This window comes from Chelmon rostratus, chromosome 16 (genome assembly GCF_017976325.1).
Source record: "Chelmon rostratus isolate fCheRos1 chromosome 16, fCheRos1.pri, whole genome shotgun sequence".
NCBI lineage: Eukaryota > Metazoa > Chordata > Actinopteri > Chaetodontiformes > Chaetodontidae > Chelmon > Chelmon rostratus.
The window spans coordinates 21916122-21940884 of record NC_055673.1 but is presented as its reverse complement, the minus strand read 5'-3'; the positions used below and the strand labels follow the sequence as shown (position 1 = coordinate 21940884).

At 42.0% G+C, this 24763-nt stretch overlaps 2 protein-coding genes, 1 long non-coding RNA gene and 4 other non-coding genes across 8 annotated transcripts; 2 read left to right on the top strand and 5 right to left on the bottom strand.

Moving 5' to 3' along the window:
- The first annotated feature begins 5441 nt into the window (after positions 1 to 5441).
- ctps1a (CTP synthase 1a) lies at positions 5442 to 16652 on the top strand. Of its 2 annotated transcripts, none has more exons than XM_041955027.1 (19): positions 5442 to 5607; positions 6869 to 7050; positions 7150 to 7320; positions 7411 to 7508; positions 7672 to 7788; positions 10550 to 10633; positions 12324 to 12404; positions 12507 to 12658; positions 13486 to 13618; positions 13894 to 13982; positions 14077 to 14171; positions 14335 to 14397; positions 15286 to 15329; positions 15428 to 15524; positions 15605 to 15660; positions 15750 to 15846; positions 15963 to 16107; positions 16195 to 16286; positions 16372 to 16652. In XM_041955027.1, exons 2-18 carry the CDS (start codon positions 6882 to 6884, stop codon positions 16277 to 16279), a joined length of 1776 nt encoding a protein of 591 aa, XP_041810961.1. In that variant the 5' UTR covers positions 5442 to 5607; positions 6869 to 6881; the 3' UTR covers positions 16280 to 16286; positions 16372 to 16652. The 2 variants fall into 2 exon arrangements, with proteins under 2 accessions (XP_041810961.1, XP_041810962.1); XM_041955028.1 differs by having other exon boundaries at positions 6831 to 7050.
- LOC121619367 lies at positions 16650 to 17681 on the bottom strand. The gene is made up of 4 exons (XR_006007523.1): positions 17618 to 17681; positions 17390 to 17442; positions 17079 to 17149; positions 16650 to 16904 (listed from the first exon to the last, which is right to left on the bottom strand). It is a non-coding gene; the product is annotated as an uncharacterized LOC121619367 (long non-coding RNA).
- Positions 16969 to 17042, bottom strand: LOC121620192. The gene has a single exon (XR_006007567.1). It is a non-coding gene; the product is annotated as a small nucleolar RNA SNORD99 (small nucleolar RNA).
- Positions 17213 to 17343, bottom strand: LOC121620185. Its single transcript, XR_006007561.1, has one exon. It is a non-coding gene; the product is annotated as a small nucleolar RNA SNORA44 (small nucleolar RNA).
- LOC121620194 lies at positions 17511 to 17582 on the bottom strand. The gene has a single exon (XR_006007569.1). It is a non-coding gene; the product is annotated as a small nucleolar RNA SNORD103/SNORD85 (small nucleolar RNA).
- Positions 17682 to 17752: 71 nt separating the features above from the next.
- On the bottom strand, positions 17753 to 17889 carry LOC121620195. Its single transcript, XR_006007570.1, has one exon. It is a non-coding gene; the product is annotated as a small nucleolar RNA SNORA16B/SNORA16A family (small nucleolar RNA).
- Positions 17890 to 19834: 1945 nt separating this feature from the next.
- Positions 19835 to 22071, top strand: rab42a (RAB42, member RAS oncogene family a). Its single transcript, XM_041955782.1, has 2 exons — positions 19835 to 20049; positions 21622 to 22071. The coding sequence occupies exons 1-2, from the start codon at positions 19835 to 19837 to the stop codon at positions 22061 to 22063; spliced, it is 657 nt and encodes a 218-aa protein (XP_041811716.1). The 3' UTR covers positions 22064 to 22071.
- The last annotated feature ends 2692 nt before the right edge of the window (positions 22072 to 24763 follow it).

Here is a 24763-nt window from a genome sequence, read left to right as displayed (position 1 = left end):
GAATTGAAGATTTTCATAAAAAAGGCCACGTTTGGCTCAGCACTGTTCATGGTGAACATAATATCACTGTAGTGCAGAAATTCTTGTTCAGAAAAGTGTTTGAAACTCCATTTGACAGTGATGCGTGGTTTGTCTCACTGTAGCAGAGCCAGGCCTAAGATGGCCTAGTTTTCAGAAACTGTGTTTGAGAGTCTGAGCACACAGCGGCGGGAGCCACACTGTTAGAACCGGATGTGATGGTGAGAGACACAAAGGTCTGGATCGAGTCTTGTCGTGGTGCATATCAGAACATTTGAAAGCTATAAACTGGATAAAATTAGCAGTCAACTGTTTCGTCCCCTTGTGTTGTGGTGCTCACCATCTGCTCTGCACAGGCTCAAATTAGTCCAAAAGTTATCAAAGTTTCAGATGAATTTATAACCTGCTGCCAAACAGACAACCAGTGATGGAGACTGAAGAGTCCACCAAAAAATGTTCATAGCTTTTAGAAAGAGTTGGATTGGAGCCTGAATAAGACGTTTCTCTCTGAATAAGACCATTCTCACCAATTTTGTGTCATGGGGGGTGTGATCCTATTGCAAGATGCACAATCTTAGAGTGGACGGGAATTACCTTTTTTTTTTTTACTTCCTACCTTCTGTCACCCTAGCTCAGACCACGTCCATCTTCAAATTCTGCCTAATTTTGATTTCAGCTACACACCTGTAAGGTTTGACTGCATTCACAAGCAGACAGTCACCTGGGAAAGTATTCAAAACCACTTCTGTGGTAGTTCCTGCTACAATAGGTATCTATGATGACACACACACACAGACTCACAAGGTGTAAACAATACCAGCCAGTCTGTCATGGCTGGTGTTCATCAATCCAATCAGTCTCTTCTGGCTTTGAAGAGACAGTTCTTCTTTGTCAGAGTGAGAATTTAAGGCCATGCATTAAGTATGGATCTTGTGATGTGATGTGTTTGGTGTGTTTAACCTAATTTAGCGTAGGACTAGGGGTAGGGGATAAGAGCTGGGCTCTCTCTGTCCAAAGGTAAGAAATGCAGCTCTCGAGCTGTCTGATTAGCACGTTGTCTTGCTATAAACTGTGCGTGGAGTTACATGGTAAGGATTTGTTGACAACTCAACAGTCTGTCTGTCATTCTTCTGTCCAGCACAGCATCTCTGGATACAGTGTGGTTTACCAGATTTGGCCTCTGTACAGGCAAGATGGTTCCAAACCTGGTAGGCTACAAGACCTTGAGAAAATGCCTGTTGACAGAAGTGGTCCCAGCATGTTTCTGTTTAATTGATTTATCAGATGAGAAACAGGCTAATCAGTGAGCTCCAAAGTTATTGGCAGGTTTGTGTTTTTGCTTTGGCCAGCGTGAGGCTCAATAGTTGCCCTTGCTTCTAGTTTTTATGCTATGCTATTAATCATCTTATCTCATTTGTTGAAGTATTTGTTTTAAAGAGCTACTTAACCACCAAAATGACTTCTGTGTTGTTTTTAGTGCTCCACTTATTTGACAGTGCCTTCCAAAAACGCAGAAATTCACTACTGTTTTATGATGTGACTACACTTTGGTTAAAGCTTGTTAAGTTTAGGCACAAACATGACTCGGATAGGAAATATCATAGGGTGGGTTAGGCTTAATTGTTAAGACTAGGAAAGTGTCTTGATTTGGTTTACAATGCCTGCTTCCTTAAGAGACATTCATTGTCATGGTTACAATAATAACCACATGGTTAAGGTCATTGTTAAAAGAAACTGACGTTGACCGTTAGTGGACAATAGGAAGCAACAGATGTCTGCAAAGTCCAACATTTTGTTTCCATCCATCCACCCCAACCTCGCCTCACGTGGACTTTGTAGCTCTACAATAACGTCACGCTACTTCCTCTTTTGCTCCTGGTGGACAAGTGTTGGAATTCTTACAGCCGCTGGAGGACTTTGCCACTTGAATGTAAACAGTTACATTTGGGCATTTCCTGAAATGACTGATGCTGTTATTTCTTCTTGAGAAGACAGTCTCAATGTATCAGCAGTGCCAGTCAGAATGTACTGTAGTCTGTCTAAGCCTTCCACCCATCCATCTTCTGTTGAGTCTTCTTGAAAAACAAGTTTTTGCTGCTAAGCACACAGTGCTGTGGGGATTCTGTACTTCCCCCTCTGCAGACGTGAACCAGTGTGAGCAGTATTATTCATGAAATATGAGGTTGTGTGTCTGACTACCTTCTCTGTCAGTGTTGCCATGTGTGGTATCGCTGTTTATTCCAGCAACAGGTAGACGGAAGCAAAGGGGAAATTCAGTTCACCAAATGACAGACACCATCACAGCAGTATAAAGGTTGAGGTTTCCATATTCTGAAAGCCCCTGGGGGTTCATCAACTCACAGAGCAGTGAATCTGTAAACTGAATTCAGGAAACTGATGTCACGATGTGTTGGGAGGACACTATGTTCAGACACGAGCCCTCTGACACAGTGTTAAAGGTATACTACTATTTTAAAGCAGCTATACCTGATATTCTGTAATAACAAATGTATCAAGCAGCAATGTAAAAACAACGCAGCGCTCCTCGTCTTCATAGAGCGTTATAATGAGTTTCAGCTCATTGTTTTGCTGTCTGACTGCAGCTTTACTGTTTTGTTCACTCTCATTGTGGTGTTTTCAGCCACAGCAGACAGCTGTTTTTAGAGAAAGCGCTCTAACAAACCGCTGTACTGAACCTGCTCAGCACCAAACAGCAGACGGACGCAGTCAGAAACTAGCTGGTGAACATTGTGAAAATTTAGGAGATAAACAGGTAGATATTTTCGTGTGTGGTTGGTAGAGACCAAAAATAGAGCTAAAAGAGATAAGAGTTAATAGATAGAACAGTTTTAAGAACTAGTTCAACATTTTGGGAAATATGAAATATGCTTCTTCACTCACCCATCGAGAGGATTGAGATGAGAAGATTGATATCAATCTGTCTATCATATATCTATTGATATGTCTATTGATACAATATGTAAATAAGACTGTAGGTTGTGTAGTAAAACATTATAAAAGAAATAAATAAAACAATAAGCACTTCCGACAGAGACAAGCCATCTGTGCACCCCTGCATTCAGTCTTTATGCTAAGCTAGGCTAAACACATCCTGACGCCTGGGCCTATCGATCGTGAATGTTGAACTGTACAAAAGAGCATAGTGCAGGAGTGTAAAGCATTAGCGGGCCGCAAGACCCATAGAGTCTGTAAGAGTATATGTTTCCATAAAATGAAGGAGGAACAGTCAGTTTCATCTCAGACTGACCTGCCTCCCTGCCGGCTGCTTCTGTTACATCTCTAATAGGAGGAAATGGCTTGTGGTGAGGAGAGGATCCAGCCCTTCTGTGGGAGTTTAATTCAATCACAGCGCTGGTCAAAAATGAATTAAAACTCTCATTAAACCCCCCTCCTGTGTTCCAGAGACTAAGCTGGCTGCTCAGGCTCACAAGCAGAGATTTGGGTGTTACATGGAGGCATCAGTCAGCTCTGCAGTTATCTGTCTGTGAGTCAGCCATCAGTCACTAACTCCATCATTTTGTTATTTTAATTTGCAGTGCTTGTGCTCACCCACACAGTTAGCCCAGCGAACCCAGTTGCAGATGATCCAACAACAACAGTAGGCTATGTGGACGTCTCGTTGTTTAATCTGAACGAGTCACAGCTTGACAAAAATGAGACAGCGGCGCTCCTGGTATGGACTTTACATCTCACTGAGCACAATGAGGATAACGCACCGTGATCCACATCACAGGGCCGTTGACCTTTCCGCAGTACACTGTAACTAACCACTTTAAACTGCGGCTATTTATTGTATGGAGCAGAGCAGCAGAAAGTGTTGTTTTGTGTCAGGGAGAGAAAGAGGAACCTGTGTGTTGTAACCCCACAGGAAAACATCTCTGTGCCTCCGACCACTAAAGTGTTTCTGCTGCAGGATCAATTCAGCCTCGCTTTGTGGCTTCTGAGCAGCAGCTTACATTATCACTGGAGTCACACTGATACATTGTTATGTCTATTGTCGGGACCAAATGGCTCTGACAGTAGCATTTAAGCTTATATTGTTCATTGACTAAAATAAATGCATTCTAGTTATCCTTTGTGGATAAAATAAAAGATGTGAACAAATGAATTGTCATGCAGATAAAATGTGCAAAACTGGTCACGTTTTGATTCTCTGCCGCTTGGAAATTAGATATGAACAATACAAGGAGCTCTAAGATAAATAGTCTACTGCTGATAATTAGCTAGTACAATCTCTAAAGCTAAACCAAATATCTAGTGTCATTTATCAGCTGGCTAAAAGCTTTTCCAAATGAGGGAAATGCAACTTTTTTTTTCTTCTCTGGCCAACCTGAGCCTTCAAACGTGAAACATGAGCTCCTCCTGCTGATTCAAAAATGGAAAAAGTGCTGCCTTCAGGTGCATGTGATGAGAAAACAGGAAGGAAGAAGTCATAGTCGTGATCGCCAAGACACATGTAGAGAGTGGTTTAAAGTAAGTAAGTACATCCATTCAAGTACTGTAGAGCAGGACAGTTTTTACATGCTTGTACTTTCCTTTAGTACATACGGTTTATGCCACTTTATAGGCTACTACTGTCCCACTACAATACAAATTTTATAACTGTAGTAGTTTGAGTTACTTTGCTGATGAAGATTTTGCATAAAAACACATGCTTAGTTCATAAAATAGGATATATTGTTATAGATTAAACTGCCCAATTGATAAAACTGGGCAGGTAAAAATATCTTCACCTCGACCAGCTACAACATTAGAGTGCTGATTATGTTTTGATAGTATGAAAATGGTCATATTGTGTTTAATATACCTAATTTGCTATAGGATTATTAGTGAAATAGGCATACGTTATTCTGTTAATTTCCTCTGAAGCTCAGCCAATTGTTAATGGGTTAGTGAATAATATTATTTAGTATTTTCTTATTTCCATGCATTTAAGTTTGGTGGTGTTAAAGGACAAAAACATATTTTATATATACAGCAGCTCAATGTCACTACATAATACAGATCATCTTAGATTCTGAATGTTCAATACCGCTAAAAATTTATTCACAGCAGGGTTTGGTGACAGTATCCAAGTTTGAAAATAAAAAAAAAAATACAAAGTAAATAGAAATAATAATGAAGGTCATTTTATCATCACTGAATGCCATGATGTGTCACTGTGGTTATTATTGAGAGAGAGATTAACCAAATGTATAAAACATTGTATTAGAAACATTGTAAAACAAACAACCAAACAAAAAAAAACGTAATGTACGTCTTGTCGACTTATACATGTGACTATTTAAAGTGACATAACGCATCAAAGTGATGAGTGGTGAGCGCAGTTTACGAGGTGTACGTGAAGGTAACACAATGTTGTATGTAGGGATTGGAATGAATGATGCACTGCAGCCCGGAATCGTGGTCCATACACGTGTCGAGTCAGTTTGAGGATAGATGGGGCTGTAGGGAAGCACAAGCACAAGAAAAGGAGTTGCTATTTGGACCGACATTTCGACATAAGGTCTTGTAAGCTGTGTTCGTCGTCGACAATTTGAGAGGCAGCTTTGGCTGAAGAATATTTTGGTAAGTTGAAATTTGATAGTTAACACAGGTTGTTGGCTAGCTAGCAAACACTTGTTAAGGTACGTATACGTATCGTATGAATTCCGGTCAAAAATCATCAAAATAAAAATTCTGTTGGAAATACCATGCGCTGGAATGTGTCAGTATAATGCAACGACCGATTGTATTTCAGACGCAATCACTTAACCCAAGGTAGTAAATATCACAATGCTATAAATTTGTAACTATGCCGCAGTTTTGTTGACACGTGTTTCATATGAAGCCAAGTAAACACGCTTAATACGATCTATGCTTTTATTTTGAATGCAATGTCGGACATTGTGGTCACATGTAATTTGACGAGCTTGATGTAACTAGCTATTTGTTAGAAATTGAGAGCATGTTAGCTACGCTTTGTATTTAAAGGTAGCAAGCTAGATAAATTAGCCGTGGTGCTTCGTTCAGCAAACGCTGAATTTGGCCGTTTTCCAATGCAGACACTTACAGAGGCCTTGGTTTTGTGTTTCTTTCTCTTACATCGACATTACCCATAACAGTTAGCCAAAAGCTAAGAGTGCTGGCGGTAATACTTTGGTGTCGTTGACTTTGTGTACGGTGGTAACCTGGACGGGCGGTGCCCTCACTTGTAGTCTCCTATCATAGGGGAATTGGGAATTTCCCACCCAGTCGGCCCATGCTGTGTTTATAAGCGAGCGCGTCCAACGTGCCACGCTTTATATGGTGAAACTGTTCTGTTGTGGGAAGAATGAAAAAGTTTTAGCACTACACATCTGGCCACCTCCGAGTTTGTGTGACCTTAATTAACCGCTGGTTTAAACGTTTAGTGTTTATTTGGCTCTCCATTAGTGGCCTTAGTAACAGTTACCGGGGTTCACCTTGTAGAGGAAGAACATTGTCATTAACCATTATTTTACTTAACTACTAGTTAAAACTGCTTTTTGCAATGAAGGAAGCTTGGTAAAACATTTCTGTTGAGGCCTCGACATTACATTGGATTTTTGAAGGTGTACTTTGTTGTGGTGTTTTATTATAAGATGTCCCGTTTTTTGACTTTGTCCACCCCCCTGTACTGTTCTGCACTGCAGCACTCATTGTAACTTAAGCACATGTGTTGTTTTATGTTTTTTGTTTGTGTATAGTTTTTTTTCAAATAGAGTGAAGGCAAAAACATGATCAATGTTCCAAACCCATGATACAGTATTTCTGAATGAATACTTTTGCAGGGTCTGCTGTTTGATTTTAATAAGACATCTGTCTGCAGACACCAGAGCACAATGATGAAGTACATCCTGGTAACTGGAGGAGTCATCTCAGGTATTGGCAAAGGCATCATTGCGAGCAGCGTGGGCACAATCCTGAAGTCGTGTGGCCTGCATGTGACTGCCATCAAGATCGACCCTTACATCAACATAGACGCAGGCACATTTTCACCCTATGAACATGGTACATCAGAGGAAACAATCCCTTTCATTGAACACATTCTCAATTAAACAGCCAAGTATTATGTATGTGTTATGATTGCGTCATGCCTGCTCTTTTCAGGGGAAGTGTTCGTGCTGGATGATGGGGGTGAGGTGGACTTGGATCTGGGAAATTATGAACGTTTCCTCGACATCCGGCTGACCAGAGACAACAACCTGACCACTGGCAAGATCTATCAGTCGGTCATCAACAAAGAGAGGAGGGGAGACTACCTGGGCAAGACTGTGCAGGGTAAAAACAGTTGTTTGTGTTTAGAAGAGGGTGCCATGTTGCAGAGAAATGGTAATCCAGGAAGGATTTTGTGTTTTTTGTCTCTTCCAGTGGTGCCACACATCACAGACGCCATCCAGGAATGGGTTGTGAAACAGGCCAAAGTGCCCGTCGATGACGATGTAGAACCTCAAGTTTGTGTAATAGAGGCAAGTTGAGCAGTTTGTTTTATTATATCACCATTTCTGCTACCAAATGGCTTCAATTTTTTTTGTTATTTTTTTTGTTATACAGGTCTGTCAAGACCGTGCAGAGTCGAATGCTGCCATGAATGATCACTGATAATATTTATGATTGTGTGCATGTTTGCAGTTAGGAGGCACGGTTGGAGACATAGAGAGCATGCCTTTCATCGAGGCCTTCAGGCAGTTCCAGTTCAAAGTGAAGAGAGAGAACTTCTGTAACATTCACGTCAGTCTGATTCCACAGGTAAGAGAGCAACACCTTCAGGCCTTACTGCTTGTATCTAAGGGCCATCTGCCCCTAGATATATTTGCTGCTCCTGGAGCTAACACATTTGACTGTAAACAACTGACTGTAACTACATACACTTTCATTCAGCCTCTATCACAACAGCTTTTTTGGAGATACAACAAACTAATAAGAAGAGAGACGGTCATGCAAATTAAAAACCTCCACACACAGAAGTGAGACAAGTGAAGTGAAGATAATGTTACTCAAGTTGATGACAACTCATTATGTTTCTTTTCTTTTTTCTTTACTACTGCAAATCAGCTAAATGAATACTTCACTAAAAATGTAATTACAAAAATTGTGAAGCCCACCATATATTAACTTTTTTGCAGTTATTCTCTGCATAAGATAAAGCATTTTGGCATGAAAAACTGTATTTTTAATTTGACCAAGTATTCTGTATCATAAATACATGTCTGGTATTTGTAACAAACCAAACCGCTTGAAAATCAGTGCAAAATTCAGATAGTTCTGATGATTTTAATTTAATCGTGCCTCATTATCCATCAGGAGGCACTGGTTTCCTGTACCAATAAGGAGGCCATTCCACAGGAATTGTGGGAACTTGTGTTGGATGTATTGGACACTACGCAACTGGTGACATGATTTTAGTGCTTGATAGACTACAGCTACCAAGTAGAATCACTTGCGCATTAATTCACCTCACACACAAACGAGCCCACAAATCCTGACCTCACCTGAACAAGCAGCTCTGGCTACGACGCGTCTTCATTTTGAACAGCATTTTAAAACAAGATTGATCTCTGTAAAGATAAATGTTTTAGAACCGTTTCAGACTGTTTCACACACACATTGCTAAGCTGTATCACACAGGTGCAGCTTCGGTGTATATATATATGTATGTCATAGCACTTATGACATATATGTTGCAGTGTACAGGTCTGTAATCATATACGTGCAAACTTTAATGAAGGGGAAGAACTAATTTCAGGACAGAGTGTGGTGTCGCTTTATTACAGAATGCAGGTGCACAAAGTGGCAATAATGATGTCTCATTGAAGTACTGACAGTTGCACTTAGCTGTATTAGACCTGGGTAAAAATATTATTTAGATGCAGAAAATGTCTCAATTGTTTTGTATGTAGATTTAAATGACTTGGGTGACTAGTAAAAAAAACTATTATATATCGTAACAGGGTAACAGTAACAATATGAACACAGCTCTCAAATGTTTTTTCCCAGCTATAATTTTGAATACATTGTCTCAATAAGACACAGGAACCTGTATTAGAGTCACTGTTGTGATCAAGTTAAGATATCCTTCATTGGAGCTGACACCCATCTGGGGGGATGCAGTGTTCAAAGTTAAAGTTTTTGCCTCTGTTGTTGAAGAGGTTTCTGTGTTGTCTTTATGAGTTGCTGTAAGAGCCATCAAAGTTTGATTTATGACTGCAGCAGTAGTTTATTCTGACAGAATAATCACTGCTGCAAGACTGCATTTTTCTCATTCCAGAAATCCATAACGACGTGAAGACATTTTGTGCTGAGGCGGCACGTGTCCTTCGCACCAGGAGTCAGTCACCTTTAAAAAAAAAAACAAAAAACAAAACTGAATCCTTCAGTTTAGTCTTTTGGGCTGTTTAGGACTGAATTCCTACTTTATGATGACAGGCTCCAAAATGTAAGCAGCTCCTGAGTATAGATTTCAGAGTATTGTGATTTTGAGTGAGTGTACTAAGCAAGGAGGGAGTAGTTGTTCTGACCAGTGAAGGAGTAGGAGGCAGGTGTGAACATGTGGAAACCAACACACGTGTTTGGTTGCGGGCTCCACACGGCCACGTGTGAGGATTGAAACTGAAGTGTAAGGTGAATGCAGTCGCAGCTGGTAAAAATGTTGACAATGTGTGTTATGCTACAGCAGTGGTTTGTGAAAAGATTGTTCGTTGTTTTTTTTTGGTTTTTTTTATCCTCGTGGCCAAGCTGACTGCAGCCGGTTGACCTCTGCATTGCTCTGTGGTTGATCTGTGTCTCCTTGTGTCCATGATTAAAGATGGTAGGAAACAGGCAGGTAGTTTGACATCAGTTAATTTGGCCTAGGAAGTAGAGTGGTGCTGAAACAACAACCCAGTTAATCCATTAGACAGAAAATTTATCATTTTGATAATCCAGTAAAGGTTTAAAATAATGTATTGAGAAAAAGTACTAAATATTTTCTGGTTCCAGCCTCTAAGATAGAAAACTTTTTGCTACTTTTTCTGTGGCGTTATGTCATTGTACATTGAATATCTCTGACTTTTGTAATGTCAGACAAAACAAGTAATTGTTTTGAGCTCAGGAAAATAGAGTACAGTAGAGTTTGCTTGATGAGAACAAATTACCAAATCCAATGTGAATTTATCATGACAGTTGCTTAAAAATGATGTAAAATACCCTGCTGGGAAGAGGAAGGAGGATAACTTTGCCACATAAGGTTTGGTTCAAAGGTTTTCAACAATATTCCCTTACGCCTGAATTGTGTAATTACAGTAGACCCACCCTACTCATTGCATTAGAACCTATATAAATTCAGCTTCTTCAAAAATCAGTAAATCTGGGATTTTCAGGGGAACACAAATCAATGCTTCTTATATTTTGATGGAAGCCTCTTTGGCCACTTGTCATGTTACATGCTGCAAATGCACAGACATGCAGTTAACGTCAGAAAAGTTCTGTACAGTCAGTTTAATATATCTGTTATCTCCATTGTTCTGTCCAGCCCAGTGCAACAGGAGAGCAAAAGACCAAACCGACCCAGAACAGCGTCAGAGAGCTGAGAGGACTGGGTTTGTCCCCTGATCTGGTGAGTCCATGGCTGTATACACTCATCCTTCTATAAATGCTCCATTTTTGATGGAGGTGAGTGTGTGTGTGTCGGTATTTCCTATTGACTGTGACTTTAGACATCAGCATATTTGATGCATCATTAGTGTTCACCACGTGTCTGTAATATCATGGAATTTAGTATTGTATGTTCTAGATGTGGAAGGTCATTTTGTGTGGTAGTGACATTGACACATTGCATAGGTAGAGTATACAGTGACATTCAAATGATGCCCAGTTGGTATTAATGGCACTAATGTGAGCCAAAAACCGGCACTGCCAGCCTCTAACTCTGACAAATACATTGTGACCCCACCATCAGCAAATGGCAGTTGAAACTTTAGTGCATCCGTTATCCAGTTCAGCCCTTGTATTAAAGCCCCAATGTGTTTAATTCTGTGTGCGGTCACAGTATCCTTTGAAATGAGCTGGATCCTTTCAAACCCACTTCAAATCACTGAATTCTGTCCTTGCATACAGAGTTTGGAATCACATGTGTGCTCCTCAAAATACAGCTGCTTCAAAACAAGTTCAAATGCTTATTGCTACACATACAGATCACAAATGCTTGTCGAAGGTGGTGATGTTCGTTCTAAAATGTGTCTGAATGTGATTGTGGGCTGTCAGGACATGTAATGCAGATCTAATCTAAAAGTAGGATTGTTGAGACAGTAGATTGTGCTGCAGGAGGCTATTCAATCCTGTTTTGTGGAGTTTAGTTGCAGCAGGCACTGTCACTACAGCAACAAGGAAGCTCGTCTTACTCGACAAGTGTTGAGATTAGCAAAAACTGAAATGAATGATTCATAATGTAATTATAATCCCCCCATTCATTTTTAATCCAGGTCGCGTTAATTTAATTAAATCTATTTATGATTTTACTTTATTATTTAAGTCTTTGTAATGTGTGGTTTACTGCCTTTATTGCATGTCTCTGGGTCATGTGTGTACATGTCTGTATTCCGGCCTCTGTGTGTGTGTGTGTGTGTGTAAACTGTATAATGGAGTGAAAAAACTGAATATCCTCCTGGGGATTAATACGGTAATTCTTCTTTTTGCTGTCAAGCCCCACAGTATCACATTATTTTACTGTGATGAATAAACTAAACTAATTAAACAGGAAAATGAAATGTTTAACGTTTGATGTCGTCAGTTAAAACACATTGTTATGGATGCAGAACAGATGCGATTAAGTACAGTAGCAGTCCTAATTAGCTTTTATAAAACTGAGTTACTGTAGCATAAAGTATCTGGATTAAATCATCAATATTCACAGTAATACAGTAAGTTAAACCAAAGTTTTTAAAAAGGAAGCCTTGCAAATAATTCTGTGTGAACTGCCCTTTTTTTTGTTATTGCTGTTGATAAACCCTTCAAGAAAGTGACCATTTCATTGTGCATGCAGTGTGAGAGTTTGGGAATAGGAATTTAGCATTTTGTGTTCAGAGTTTTGCACATTGAAACACTGAAAATTGAGCCAAAGCAGTCGTGAAATACTGTAACAAGGAAAACATTAACAGGACCTTCCTCTCTGATGACTCGCTGACTGAAGTTATTGTAAATTGTGATGTTACCATGAGCTTATTTATGTTCACTTACTCTCTTACTGGGTCGTCCTGAAATTTTCCCTCTCAGCAAACATTGAAGTCTCATCTCATCTCTGCTGACAGATCATGTGTCGCTGCTCCACTGCCCTGGAGAACTCGGTCAAAGAAAAAATCTCAATGTTCTGCCACGTAGAGCCTGAACAGGTACATCACTGACACTGAAGAGCATTGGTTTCGTCACCATTGATGAAGCAGAGCCCCCCCCTCTCTCGGCTACTCTAAACTCACTGAGCTTTCTCTTCTCAGGTCATCTGTGTGCACGACGTGTCGTCCATCTACAGAGTACCGTTACTGCTGGAGAATCAGGGCGTGGTGGGCTACCTGAGCAGGAGGCTGAATATGCCCATAGAGACTCGACCCAGGAAAATGCTGACTAAATGGAAGGAGATGTCTGACAGGTGGGTCCTCAAACATTAGTTAAAGAGTAGATTGTGTTTTTAAGATTACCGTATTTTCTGGACTATAAACCGCACCTGTATATAAGCCGCATCCGCTCTATTTAAAAAATAAAAATAAAAAAAATGATATACAAGCCACATCCGCTCTACTTAAAAAAAAGATATGCAAGCCGCAGATATTTATGTTGTTAGATTAGATATTTACTACATGTACAGAACGATTTTGAACTGCAAATGTACATGTATGTACCTAAATAGATCCTTTCCTAACAGTGTCTTTTAACATGGCAGCAACTTTGCTCATTAAAACGGACAGAACCAAGAGAAAATAACTGGTATTTATTTATCTTCATTTCCCCTGTGTTTGAAATCACGTCACTTTAACCATCTTCGCTGAAACCCACGAAGTCGTCGTCTTCAGTGTCGGAGTTGAACAAACTCTGCAGCGCTTCGTCACATCTGTCTCCATCAGTCTCGCTCTCCGTGTCACTGTCATCCTCCGGTGAGGTTGGCTCTGAAGGTGCGCCGCTCTCTTCGCGTAGCAGTCCAGCCTTTCTGAACGCGTTGGTAGTTGGAAGTAGCGTATTCTTCTTTGCATTTATTTTGTCCTAGTTTTGATTCTAATTCCAGTTAGAGCACCCCTAGCGGTGGAAGAAAAATCCACAGAATAGCCGCACCTTTGTATGAGCCGCATGGTTCAAAACGTATGAAAAAAGTAGCGGCTTGTAGTCCAGAAAATACGGTAAATAGGGCTGAAAACTGCTCCTGTGCTCTTTGTTATCTGTTGTCTTTACTCCAGAGGTTTTACCCACACGCTGTCTTCACAGGTCCGACAGACTGTTAGAGCACTGCTCTATAGCGCTGGTCGGGAAGTACACCAAGTTTTCTGACTCCTACGCTTCTGTCATCAAGGCACTGGAGCACTCAGCCCTGGCTATTAGCCATAAATTGGAGGTTAAGGTATGTACAGTGTTATGAAGCCACACCGCTCATCATAACATTTGACTAATATCTTTATTTTGTTCACTCTAAAGACATGAGCTACACTGTAGCAGTATGCACTAAAGAGGTCTAACTACTACAATTACTTCCAGTTAACTAACTTCATTCTCATTGTCCTCGTGCCACATTAGCCTTTTTCCAGAGGAACTCCAGTAATTCTGTCCTTTTAGACAAAAAAAATAAAATAATTTTGGCTCTTAAAACTGCCACCTAACGTTTAAACATCTCCTCAGTATATAGACTCTGCATATTTGGAGCCGAGCACTCTGCAGGAGGAACCAGTGAAATACCACGAGGCCTGGCAGAAACTGTGCAGCGCTGAGTGAGTGCAGACTAGAGGCATCATCTTTTTGTAAATTATACAACCCAAACATTAAATTGTAGTTTTACCAACTGTTTTCGCCCTCTGTCCTCAGTGGTATCCTGGTTCCAGGAGGTTTTGGTGTCAGAGGAACTGAGGGAAAGATCCATGCCATCAGCTGGGCGAGGAGCCAGAAAAAACCTTTCCTAGGTACAACAGAGCCATCAGAATAACAATGATCCCACTCTTTTCAACATTATCTTATTTTTTACCTAATGCTGTGATAAGTGTTTTTCAGATCGGTCCTATTAGAACAAATAGCAACATCAATAACAGTGAACACACTACAAGACTGATATGTGTCTTTCTGCAGGTGTGTGTCTTGGGATGCAGTTAGCTGTGTGTGAATTTGCCAGGAACACGCTGGGCTGGAAAGGTAATGTTGATTCTCCCATGTAGCCAAACTGGAGTGGACTCGTGTGCTAAAGAAATCCTTGTGTTGAATAGCTGAAAGCCATCGTAACTGACAGTTGTTACTCAAACTTGCTCTGAAGTTGCAAAGCCGGTTTTCTAATTTTTCAGGACTGAGTGCCACTACACTCATCTCTGTGTGCAAGTAGTGCTGAACACAACTACTTAGCTGAAAGTAGGCTTTTAAAAAGATCTGACTTTTCAAGAGTTTGTTGGATAACAGCAGGTGGCTTCTTTTAATTTGACCACTGCCTTGGTATAACAGTCTCCCAATCTGCAAACTGAGAGGGGAGAATGAAATGAAATGCTAGCTTTCTCCGCTCCAGAAAAGGCTAGTGAATGGACCTAGAGCTAAAACTCTTTTGTCAAACTGAAAAGAAATTAGTTCTCCCATGAAACAGAATTTAGACAACCTGAGGTCACTGGAGCTCACAAATTTAAATGTCAGAAATTTAATACCAAATTCTCACATTCTGACTGTTACTATGACCCAAACCAACCAAACCTGACATAGAATGACGCACAATACGCGACCATGGCAACATTTTAAGTGCCCATAAAGTGAAGTCCTGTTTAAAAGCCCTGCAGTTCAGCGGGCATTGATTGCACATTACAACATGCCTCAAAATTGATGTAGTATAGTCTCACACAGATTGTAAGATTTTATTGGAGTGATCTCACAGTTTGACATGCGATGAACTTGTAAGATGTTGTTGACATCACACAGTATAAAGGGCCTTTACACTGTGTCTACACAGGCCAGGAAGTGAGAGCAGCGTGTTAGCAGAGCAGCTTCAGGTCTGTGTGTGTGTGTCAGGAGTGTGTTTCATATTTTTGCCTGTTTTTAATTTAGATGCCAACTCAACTGAATTTGACCCCGAAACAAAGCATCCTGTGGTAAGGAATTCAGGAATTCTGAAAATTCATGAGTGATCCAGTTGTTATTCGACCTGATAAGTGCATTAGTATGTGAGTCTCATGTATAACCTTTGCAGGTGATCGATATGCCAGAACACAACCCCGGGCAGATGGGTGGAACCATGAGACTAGGGAAGAGACGGACCATTTTCAAGACTAACAACAGTATATTACGTAAGAAACACTCAATTCACTTTGAGCCCAGTATTGGTGTGTTTCATGTGCTCTCTTCTTACAGCACTTCTGTATTCCAGGCAAACTTTATGGAGATACAGAGTATGTGGATGAAAGGCACCGACATCGCTTTGAGGTATTTTGACCTCTCAGTTCATCAGCAGCATTAAATACCTTGTTGATAGAGTGGGCGTGTCCTAAGCTTTGCATGTTGTCCCTGTGCAGGTTAACCCAGAGCTCAAGACTCACTTCGAAGAGAAGGGCTTCCGCTTCGTAGGTCAAGATGTTGAAGGGGAAAGAATGGAGGTCATAGAGCTGGATGGTATGGAAACTGAAACAATTGCTATTTACCTTTAGGATAAGTGTTTACTGTCAGGGGGTTTTAAGTCAACAGTTCCACTACAACCTTTTTTTTTTTCTTATCTAATTCTGTTTCAGACCATCCATATTTCGTTGGAGTGCAGTACCACCCTGAGTTTACCTCTCGCCCCATCAAGCCATCACCCCCCTATCTTGGTTTGTTGCTGGCCTCTGCCGGGAAGCTGCAGAGCTACTTACAGAAAGGCTGCCGCCTGTCTCCACGGTAACCACGCAGCATCGGTTTATGTCTCGACTGATTCATGTAATACTTGTGCAGTTTTTCACCATGAGGTTTTGCCTTGTTCAACAGGGACACATACAGCGATCGGAGTGGCAGCAGCACCCCAGACTCTGAGATATCAGAGTTGAAATTACCTTCTATCTCAAACGAATGACCTCGAGGTACACGATTCTTACAAGTTACTTAAATTTGTGAGATCATTGCAAAGCCCAGTCTAATTTAATCCCCTTTCCTCCACTGTCACAGATCTGGACGTGTTGGCAGGTGAACTAAGGATTTCCTACAGCACTGACCAAGGCTCATTTGTTCTCAATGCAGCTGTGAATGAAGTGTCGCAGTCCTTCAACCTACTTTACTGAAACATTGCCTACATTGAGGTTCAGGAATTGTCTTTTGGTAAAATGCAGCTCCACGATCAGATGTTACTCTATTATGGCCTTACTGTAATTACTGTTTGCATCTTATTCAAACCATGTCTTAATTTTCCTTTAATGAGAATCAAAGATTGAATAAAGAGATTCAAGGTATTTGTGTATTTTTTATTTATATTCAAAAACAGTTTTCCCATAAAGGTTCACTTAGATTTTGCTTTTATCTTGCAGCAGAAATACATGGAAGAGTTAAAGTAAACATATGCCTTGAAAAAAAAAAAAAAAATCATGCTGCAGAGTTAAGTCAGTAAGTGAACAGTTGTAATGTTGCCAAGTCATTGATGCTCTGCAGCCATGGACCCAGTCGGACTTCCCATGCACCATCTGTGGACTGCTCCCCTACTGGACCTGAAATTAAAAAAAAAAAAAAATTAGTGCAATTCAGCATCCTGCAGCCTTTAGAGCAATAAAGGGCTGATCTCAGTCCCATATCCGCAAGCTTCATCCAACAGTCCTCATTATTTTAAGTGGTCATCATGGATCAGAATCACAAATACTACAATATCACTAGTGTTGACGCACCTTCGAACCAGGAAGGTCTGAGCTCATGTAGCCGAAGGACACCAGACCGAAGATCATGAGCAGATTGATGCCTACAGTAGAAGAGACTGTTAGAATCATAACATGTTAAAACACTAACTGCACCATCACAATGCAACTGTAGGACAGTTGAGTGGCTGCTGATGGCAGAAAGGGGCCACAACAGTCAAAGACCACCCGATTTTCTTGCATGCACTTGGAGAACCTAGAGCTACCAACAAGCCCCGGTCCTTAGGATAGCATGCTGTGATGTGAACTAGATTACCAAGCAGAAAAAATAAACAAAAATTTACCATGATGTTAAATGACCTCATCCAGTCACTCTTCAGTCAGCCATTGGGGTTACCTGAACAGAGCAATATAGTCAGTTTTACTACATCAGTGCCTACTTTCTTAAAAGTTCTCTTTAGCAAATGCGGCTCAGGAAAATTAATTGTCTCAATCAAGCCTGATCTCAGTGAGGGCAAGTGTGTCATCACAGCCTGAATGGTATGAGTTTAAGATGTGGCTCTGGAAGTTACCTGCATGCGATTTAGTCATTTCCTTTATGTTTGGACGTTCCATCTTCAATGTTAAACACCTGCAGAAAGACAGACTAATATTAGGCAAGCAGTCACTTTGACTTAGTCACATATTTAATACAGGATTAGAGTTCCAGATGTCCTTCCCCTAAATGTTGCTGGAGCAGTTATTTGTAAACTGAACAGCGACCGTCGGTGAAAGTCTTCATCTCGGCTTCCTGTTGACCGTTCACTGCTACATAAGAGCATGAACGGCTTCGATAGGAGCCTGTTACACACTAACTGTATAAAGCAGGCATCTCAAACCGGTTCCATAAAGGGCCGCGTGGCTGCAGGTTCTCATTCCAACCCAGGAGGAGCACATCAGGCCAACCAATCAACATCAAGGGATCACTTAGTTATCAGCTGAAGACTGAGATCAGCTGATTAATTGATTCCAGCCAGGTGTGCTCCTCCTTGGTTGGAATGAAAACTTGCAGCCACGCGGCCCTTTATGGAACCGGTTTGAGATGCCTGGTATAAAGTCATGGGGGGGGGGGGACTTGCCTGCATTCTATACAGCCGTCCATGGTTAGAGAGGCCAGGTACAGCTCCTACTACTGGTTGACCCTGTAGAGAGAAACATTCAGTCAGTGCATATACTACAGTGCTGTATATGGTCCAAATGAAGTCAGCTACATTTTGGGGAAATTAAGATATTTATAGACCCACTTTACGTGGTGACATGGATTGTTAACACTTTGCTGCTGAATATTTTAACTTCTCTGAAATAGTAACCCTGTCTTGATAAGGACGAGCTATATAGTGTACCACAAACTTCAAATCCCTCAAGACGACGAAAGGAAGCATCTGGTTCAAATTTACAGGGAGATTAGATGTTGAAGCTTAATGAGACCAAGCATGGAGCACTACCACAGAGAAGTTTAAGTTTGTTATCTTAAGTTTATACTTCATCATGGAAAGGTTCATCTGAGGGAAGGGTTGACAAGAATCCAACGTTAGCCACGTGGTTCACACATATTAGCATTAAGCTAACACTGCGTTTAGCTGGATTTTAAAGCCTTAACCTAATATTATAGTACATCAAATTTGTTGCAAGACAAGCCAGCGCAATGTGGGTTATTACAGGTATGTAACGCTGTGCTTTAAGTTATCATGAAGCGTTACCTGACCACTGAATGTTTACACTTGCTACATAAGCTAACGTTAGCTGGCTTTAGTGCGTTTCGTTTAATAGTTAGCCCAGGCTAGCCAATAACTTGGTATTAACATTAATAAATGCCACGATAGAGTAGTCTATAAATGCATAAGATAATCGTAGGAAACTCATTCATGTACATATAGATTTTGTGCACGAAAAAAAATCTGATTGCGGCCTTACCGAAATTTTGACTTTGCTACGCTTCTTTCTTCTTGAAGACCTGGAGAGGAAGAGACAGCGCAGATGGTCTCGCGCCATTATATACTCTCGCGCCGAGCAGCAGCATGCTGATTGGCCCGCGTAGCTCACATGGACCGCTTGCATGACGGGATATGTATTTTTACAAACCTTCCAGGAATCCCTGCTCTCTTTGGTTTATTGTCACGTAGACACAATGAATGTGAACGCAAACAGAGGTTTTCAGTAAAGACACATTTCACAGAGAAAGATAGATCTGAAAATACTTTGTAAAAGGAGAGAAATACACTGTCCTGTCTTTACGTTGCTCTTTCGCCTACTTCAGAACCACGGACAGCAACCTGCATGTGGTTTTGAGAGATCAGCCTCTCATACTCAAGATAAACCCTTACTAAATGTGAATGGCAGCATTAAATTGAAAGAATCTGCAAGAATCTCACACAATGCAGACAAAATCCTCTCCTCGGGTCTGTTTGAACGTATGTTCAGCCAACATAGAAATTCCTCCTGCAAAAAAAAAAAAAAAAGCATCTGATTTGTGGCTGTTTTCTTACGGCTTTTCTGTGACTCCCCCCTAACAAACAGTCGTATCACAGCAGCTTTATAGTGGCACGGTGCCGTGGAGTGGAGCGTAGGTAAATCTATCACATGACTGCTGCGGTCGCTCCGTGCTCGGCGTCTCTTCCCGAGCAGAAGGCAAGGCAGCAGCAGGAGCCGCAGCAGCTTCATGTAAACACGCCGCGCACAGGGCTTTGTTTCACACACACATACACACACACACACACACACTCCGCGGGCATCCCCCATCTAGTCATGCCATGGATATTTTGTGGCAATACCAGTTCAGGATCATTCTGCTCGGGGATTCGACTGTGGGCAAGTCGTCGCTGCTGAAACGCTTCACGGACGGAATTTACAGCGATGTGGCGGACCCGACGGTCGGGGTAGATTTTTACGCCCGCTCGCTTGACATCGAGCCCGGGGTGAAAATAAAGCTGCAGCTCTGGGACACGGCTGGCCAGGAACGATTCAGGTACGGAGCTGAAATGAGTGCAGCTGGGAGCAAAACGTCGCTGAATTGAACGGGACGGTGATTCCTCGCCGAGGAGGGTTGTGGTGAAATCATGAGGAGGCCTCGGTTTGCTGTCGTGTCTGGCTGCTATCACAAAATGAAGCCCTTTAAATGAAATGAAAGCCGTTGCCTCTCTCGTTGTGATGTAGTGGAGTGAGTGGAGACAGTGGAGGGTCAGGAGTGGATTATATAGACCTCGATCTTACTGCTGGTCTAAATAAAAGCAGTGAGGCCAGTTGCATCATTGCATTCATTCATGGATGATGGGCAGCCTCCTCATATTCAGGCCCCAGTTTGATCCCTCACATACTGACTGCACTGTCTCCAGGGTAACACAGGGATGACATCTGTGTGCCCAAATCTGATCTTTGCATTCGTCTACCCTGTTGCTCGCTCTGTTTCATGTGTGCCTGCTGTCATGGATGATTCCCTTTAAAGCGCTCCTGTGTCTGGAGAAGCAGCTCCGCTCTCAGATCTGCTTTCTCTTTTGAAGCCCAGGCTTCAGAGGGTGTTTTCCGTCAGGCTTCACCACACTGAAGTCTTTCGCTTCTCGACTGAACACGAGAAGTGATTGTGAAATCAGGGTGCAATCTGTAAGCCGTCGGGTGCATAGATGAGGAATTGTTTGTGTATGTGTAGAAATGGGTCTTTGCAAGGCTGGGCCAAGAGGGGCAACAACTCCAGGATCCAAGACCTTTTAGGGGTCCCCAGGGATCCCACGTTTACTGTCTGGTTTGTGGTAATTTGACCCATTTCAACCATATTTCATTGAGGCAATTGAAGTGCAGAGGTGCTCAATAATTTTTACCACAATATGGTAAAGCTACCCTTTGTCAAAATCTAGTTGTAATGCCACGAATGTGCCTACATGCATTTTAATTTGCACATCCAAACTTATACATGGCAAACCTGATTCTCCAGTATAAGGATGCTACTTGGTTTTGGGGTTGCTGGGCAAAATATAGTGAAGGAATGAATAAATGCATGAATAAATGCTGCCGCCTGCTACCAACGTGCATGGTGGGTGCCAAAAGGCAACAGGATACATGCAGAAAACATAGGGAGAGGTTCTGCTTTGTAATGTGGACATTCAAACATCAAGAATATTGAAAAGCAGAGGCAAATCCAATCATCCTGGCAGTGCGTGTGTGAGTTTGAGTAAGGTGGTTGGTTGCTGTCAGCATGCTGAAGGATAATATGGATCTTATCAGAGCTGCAGACCTGAGACAGACTTGAGTTACAAAAAATGAGGACATGAGACTTGACTTGGACCCGACTGCTGTAAGACTTAATGTGAGACTTGGCTCCCCAAAGACTTGACTTTACATGAGATTTCACCTCAGAAGACTTTAAAAAACTGGTCTGGATGCCTGGTGTGGATGCCTGGACTGGATGCCTGGACACATAGTGATTTCAGGATAGTGGACAGCCTTTGCTGGGAGGTCACAGTTGTGTCCAAGATGTTCAAAAGTGCGAATTTAAGATATTTTTGCCTTGAATTACTAACATGTCGTCAATCTATCTGCCCACCAGGTCCATCACAACATCATACTACCGTAACTCCGTTGGCGGGCTACTAGTCTTTGATCTCACCAATCGCAAGACCTTTGACCATGTTAGGGAGTGGCACAAGGAGGTGAGTGAGCACATCCTGCCTCACCACATGGTCTACATCCTCATTGGCCACAAGAGCGACCTCAACAAGGACCGCAAGGTAAGCCGGGACGAGGCGGAGCAGCTGGCGGCCGAGCTGGGCATCCGCTACGTGGAGACGTCGGCCAAGTGCAACAGCAACGTGGACCGGGCCTTCGAGCTGCTGACCAGAGACATCTACGAGCTGATGAAGATGGGCGAGATCGTCACGCGCGACGGCTGGGACGGGGTGAAGAGCGGCCTCACCGCCAAGGTCCTCTACCCAGCCGAGGAAGAAGAGGACCTAGCCGCCCCGACCGCCGAGAAGGGCTGCCACTGCTGACTGAGAACTCCCTGTGTCCAAACACTGTCTTGTCACACCAAGAGCTCACCTCGTGTCCCAGCTGTCCATCGAAACCAAGTCACTCAGGCTCAGCACCCTGTGATATCACCACCCATCACTTCCTCACCTTGTGCTTCGTGCCCTCTCTGTGCGTGGGTTCTTCTGACACCTGGGATTCACTTCTAACACTCTATATCCCAATGTGTACCTTATGCAAGCTGTGTATCCATGTGGTGTAGCATGAGCCAAGATGTTTTGGGCCTCATTAGGTTTGGAAAACACAGAAAGCGTGCAAAGGTGATGAGATCTCGGGGCTTGGAGTGTAGCCAGTACTTCTTTTCACACCCCTTAAGTTAATGGACTACCGTGCTGATGGTGCAGATAAATCCACGGACTATGGTTTACTGTAGTCTGGCATCTATTGTCGGGTTCCACCTGTCAAAGTTTGTGCGATGCTTTGCCTGCAATCTTTTGTGACTGTAATATTGTAAATAATAGTGAACTCTATAGAGATGAAAGGTCACTGAAAGCTATTTAATTGATAGTGTGAACAGATACAGTACACTCTACAGTACAGTGCACCCAGGAAGTATTCCCAGCCCTTCACTTTTTCCACATTTGGTTATGTTACAGCCTTATTCCAAAATGGATTCAGGTCATTTTTTCCCTCAAAATTCTGCGTGAAAAAGGTTTTGTTTGGAGATTTTTGCAAATTTATTAAAAATAATAAGCCAAGAAATCATGTACATAAGTATTCACGGCCTTGTCCCAGTCCCAATGAGCAGTGAGTGGGCTCCATCATCCCTAATGGAAGAAGTTCAGAACCATCAGGACTCTTTAGAGCTGGACGGCCATCTAGCGATCGGGGGAGGTGACCAAGAACCCGATGTCGCTCTGTCAGAGCCACAGCGTTCCTCTGTGGAGAGAGGAGAACCTTCCAGAAGACAGAAGCCGCTCCTTAGTAAAAAGCACATGGCAGCCTGCCTGGAGTTTGCCAAAATGCACCTGAAGGCCTCTCAGACCTCGAGAAACAAAATTCTCTGGTCTGGTGAGACAAAGATTGAAGATCTTTGGCGTGAATGCCAGGCGTCATGTTTGGAGGAAACCAGGCACCGCTCATCACCAGGCCAACACCACCCCTACAGTGAGGCATGGTGGTGGCAGCATCATGCTGTGGGGATGTGTTTCTGGGACTAGTCAGGATAGAGGGAAAGATGAATGCAGCGACGTACAGAGCAACATTTTTTTCACGTTGTCATTATGGAGTGTTGTGTGTAGAATTTTGAGGGACACATGAATTTATTCCATTTTGGAAAAAGGCTGTAACATAACAAAATGTGGAAAAAGTGAAGCGCTGTGAATGCTGTTCAGATGCACTGTAAGTGTCACTATATTAAATCAATATGCTCATCCTGCTACTGTAAGCTGTGCGTGCACTTAAGCCAAACTGACTTAAACCTTTGATCTTTCTTTGAATAGATAAGTAATGTTTTGTAAAAAAAAAAAAAAAAAAAAAAGTATATAGATTCTTTCTAGTTTAGGTGTATCGGCCACTGTAATTAGGGATGGTGGTTCCATTTAGGTATTTGTGTCCTAGCATCAACAAGAGCAAGACAGCAAGTGTATCATCTCTCAGCCGTCAGACCTTTATCCACTCTGTCAGCAGTAGTGAAAATGTGTTTAATTGAGAACAAAAGGCAGTTTGAATTCCAGCTGTATCTTTTGTTCAAAGCTCAAGTCACTGAAATAAAACGCCATTCAGGCCTGAGCTGATACCAATTTATTGATCAGTGGTCGGTAAGGCCTCATCCAACGGAGATGCATATGTGTCGCTTGTGTGTGTAGACTTTATGCTGTGTTCCAGAGGTGTCGGTAGGACATTTGGGTTCAAGTCTGGAGAAAGGTCAGGCCTCCAGCTAGAAAAAGATTTGTCTCCCCTGAAGATGCCACATTAACTTGGCGGCATGCACTGCAGAAGCTAACTAGCATTTTCTTTTAACATGGTTATTACAGTCGTCCACTACAGTTCAGTTTATGCCACAGCACCCTGGATTGGGTTTTGGGAAGGGGCCTATGCGTCATCGTCCCTCTCGTTCATATTTCATATCAGCGATTTCCAGCCTTGATTTGATATTTGAATGGCCTTAAAAGTAGTTGAATGTTTTGGGAAAAAGTGTTTTTTGCCGTCTTTCTAAGAGGTACATAAGTGAGAAAGTTGATATCTGCCTCATGTCTGTGTATTAAGTTCACTGCTGGACAATGGGGGCTATTAGCTTTAGCATTAAGAGTGAAGGCAGGGGTTAAACAGCTGGCCTGGCTCCCTCCATAGTTCAAAGATGTGCACCAACCACACAGCACAGCAAAGCTCAGCAATGAACAGATTGTAAATTGTGTGTCTAATTCATAGATCACACAACCAATAACCATGCCTGCAACCAAACATTAGCATTTTTACATCTCTGTTTGGGTACAAATGAGATTGTAGGTGTGTTTTTTTTACTTTGTACTGAGCTAAGTTAGCTGTTTCTCCTACTTCCAGTCTTTATGCTAAGATGCGCTAATTGCCTTCTGGCTCCAACTCTGCACTTAATGCACACTTACAAGGCTGGTATCACTCATCTCATCATCTCATTACCGTCATGAAGAGAACAACGTGTGTTTCCCGCAATGTTGAACTATGTCTTTAAGTCATCACCTACA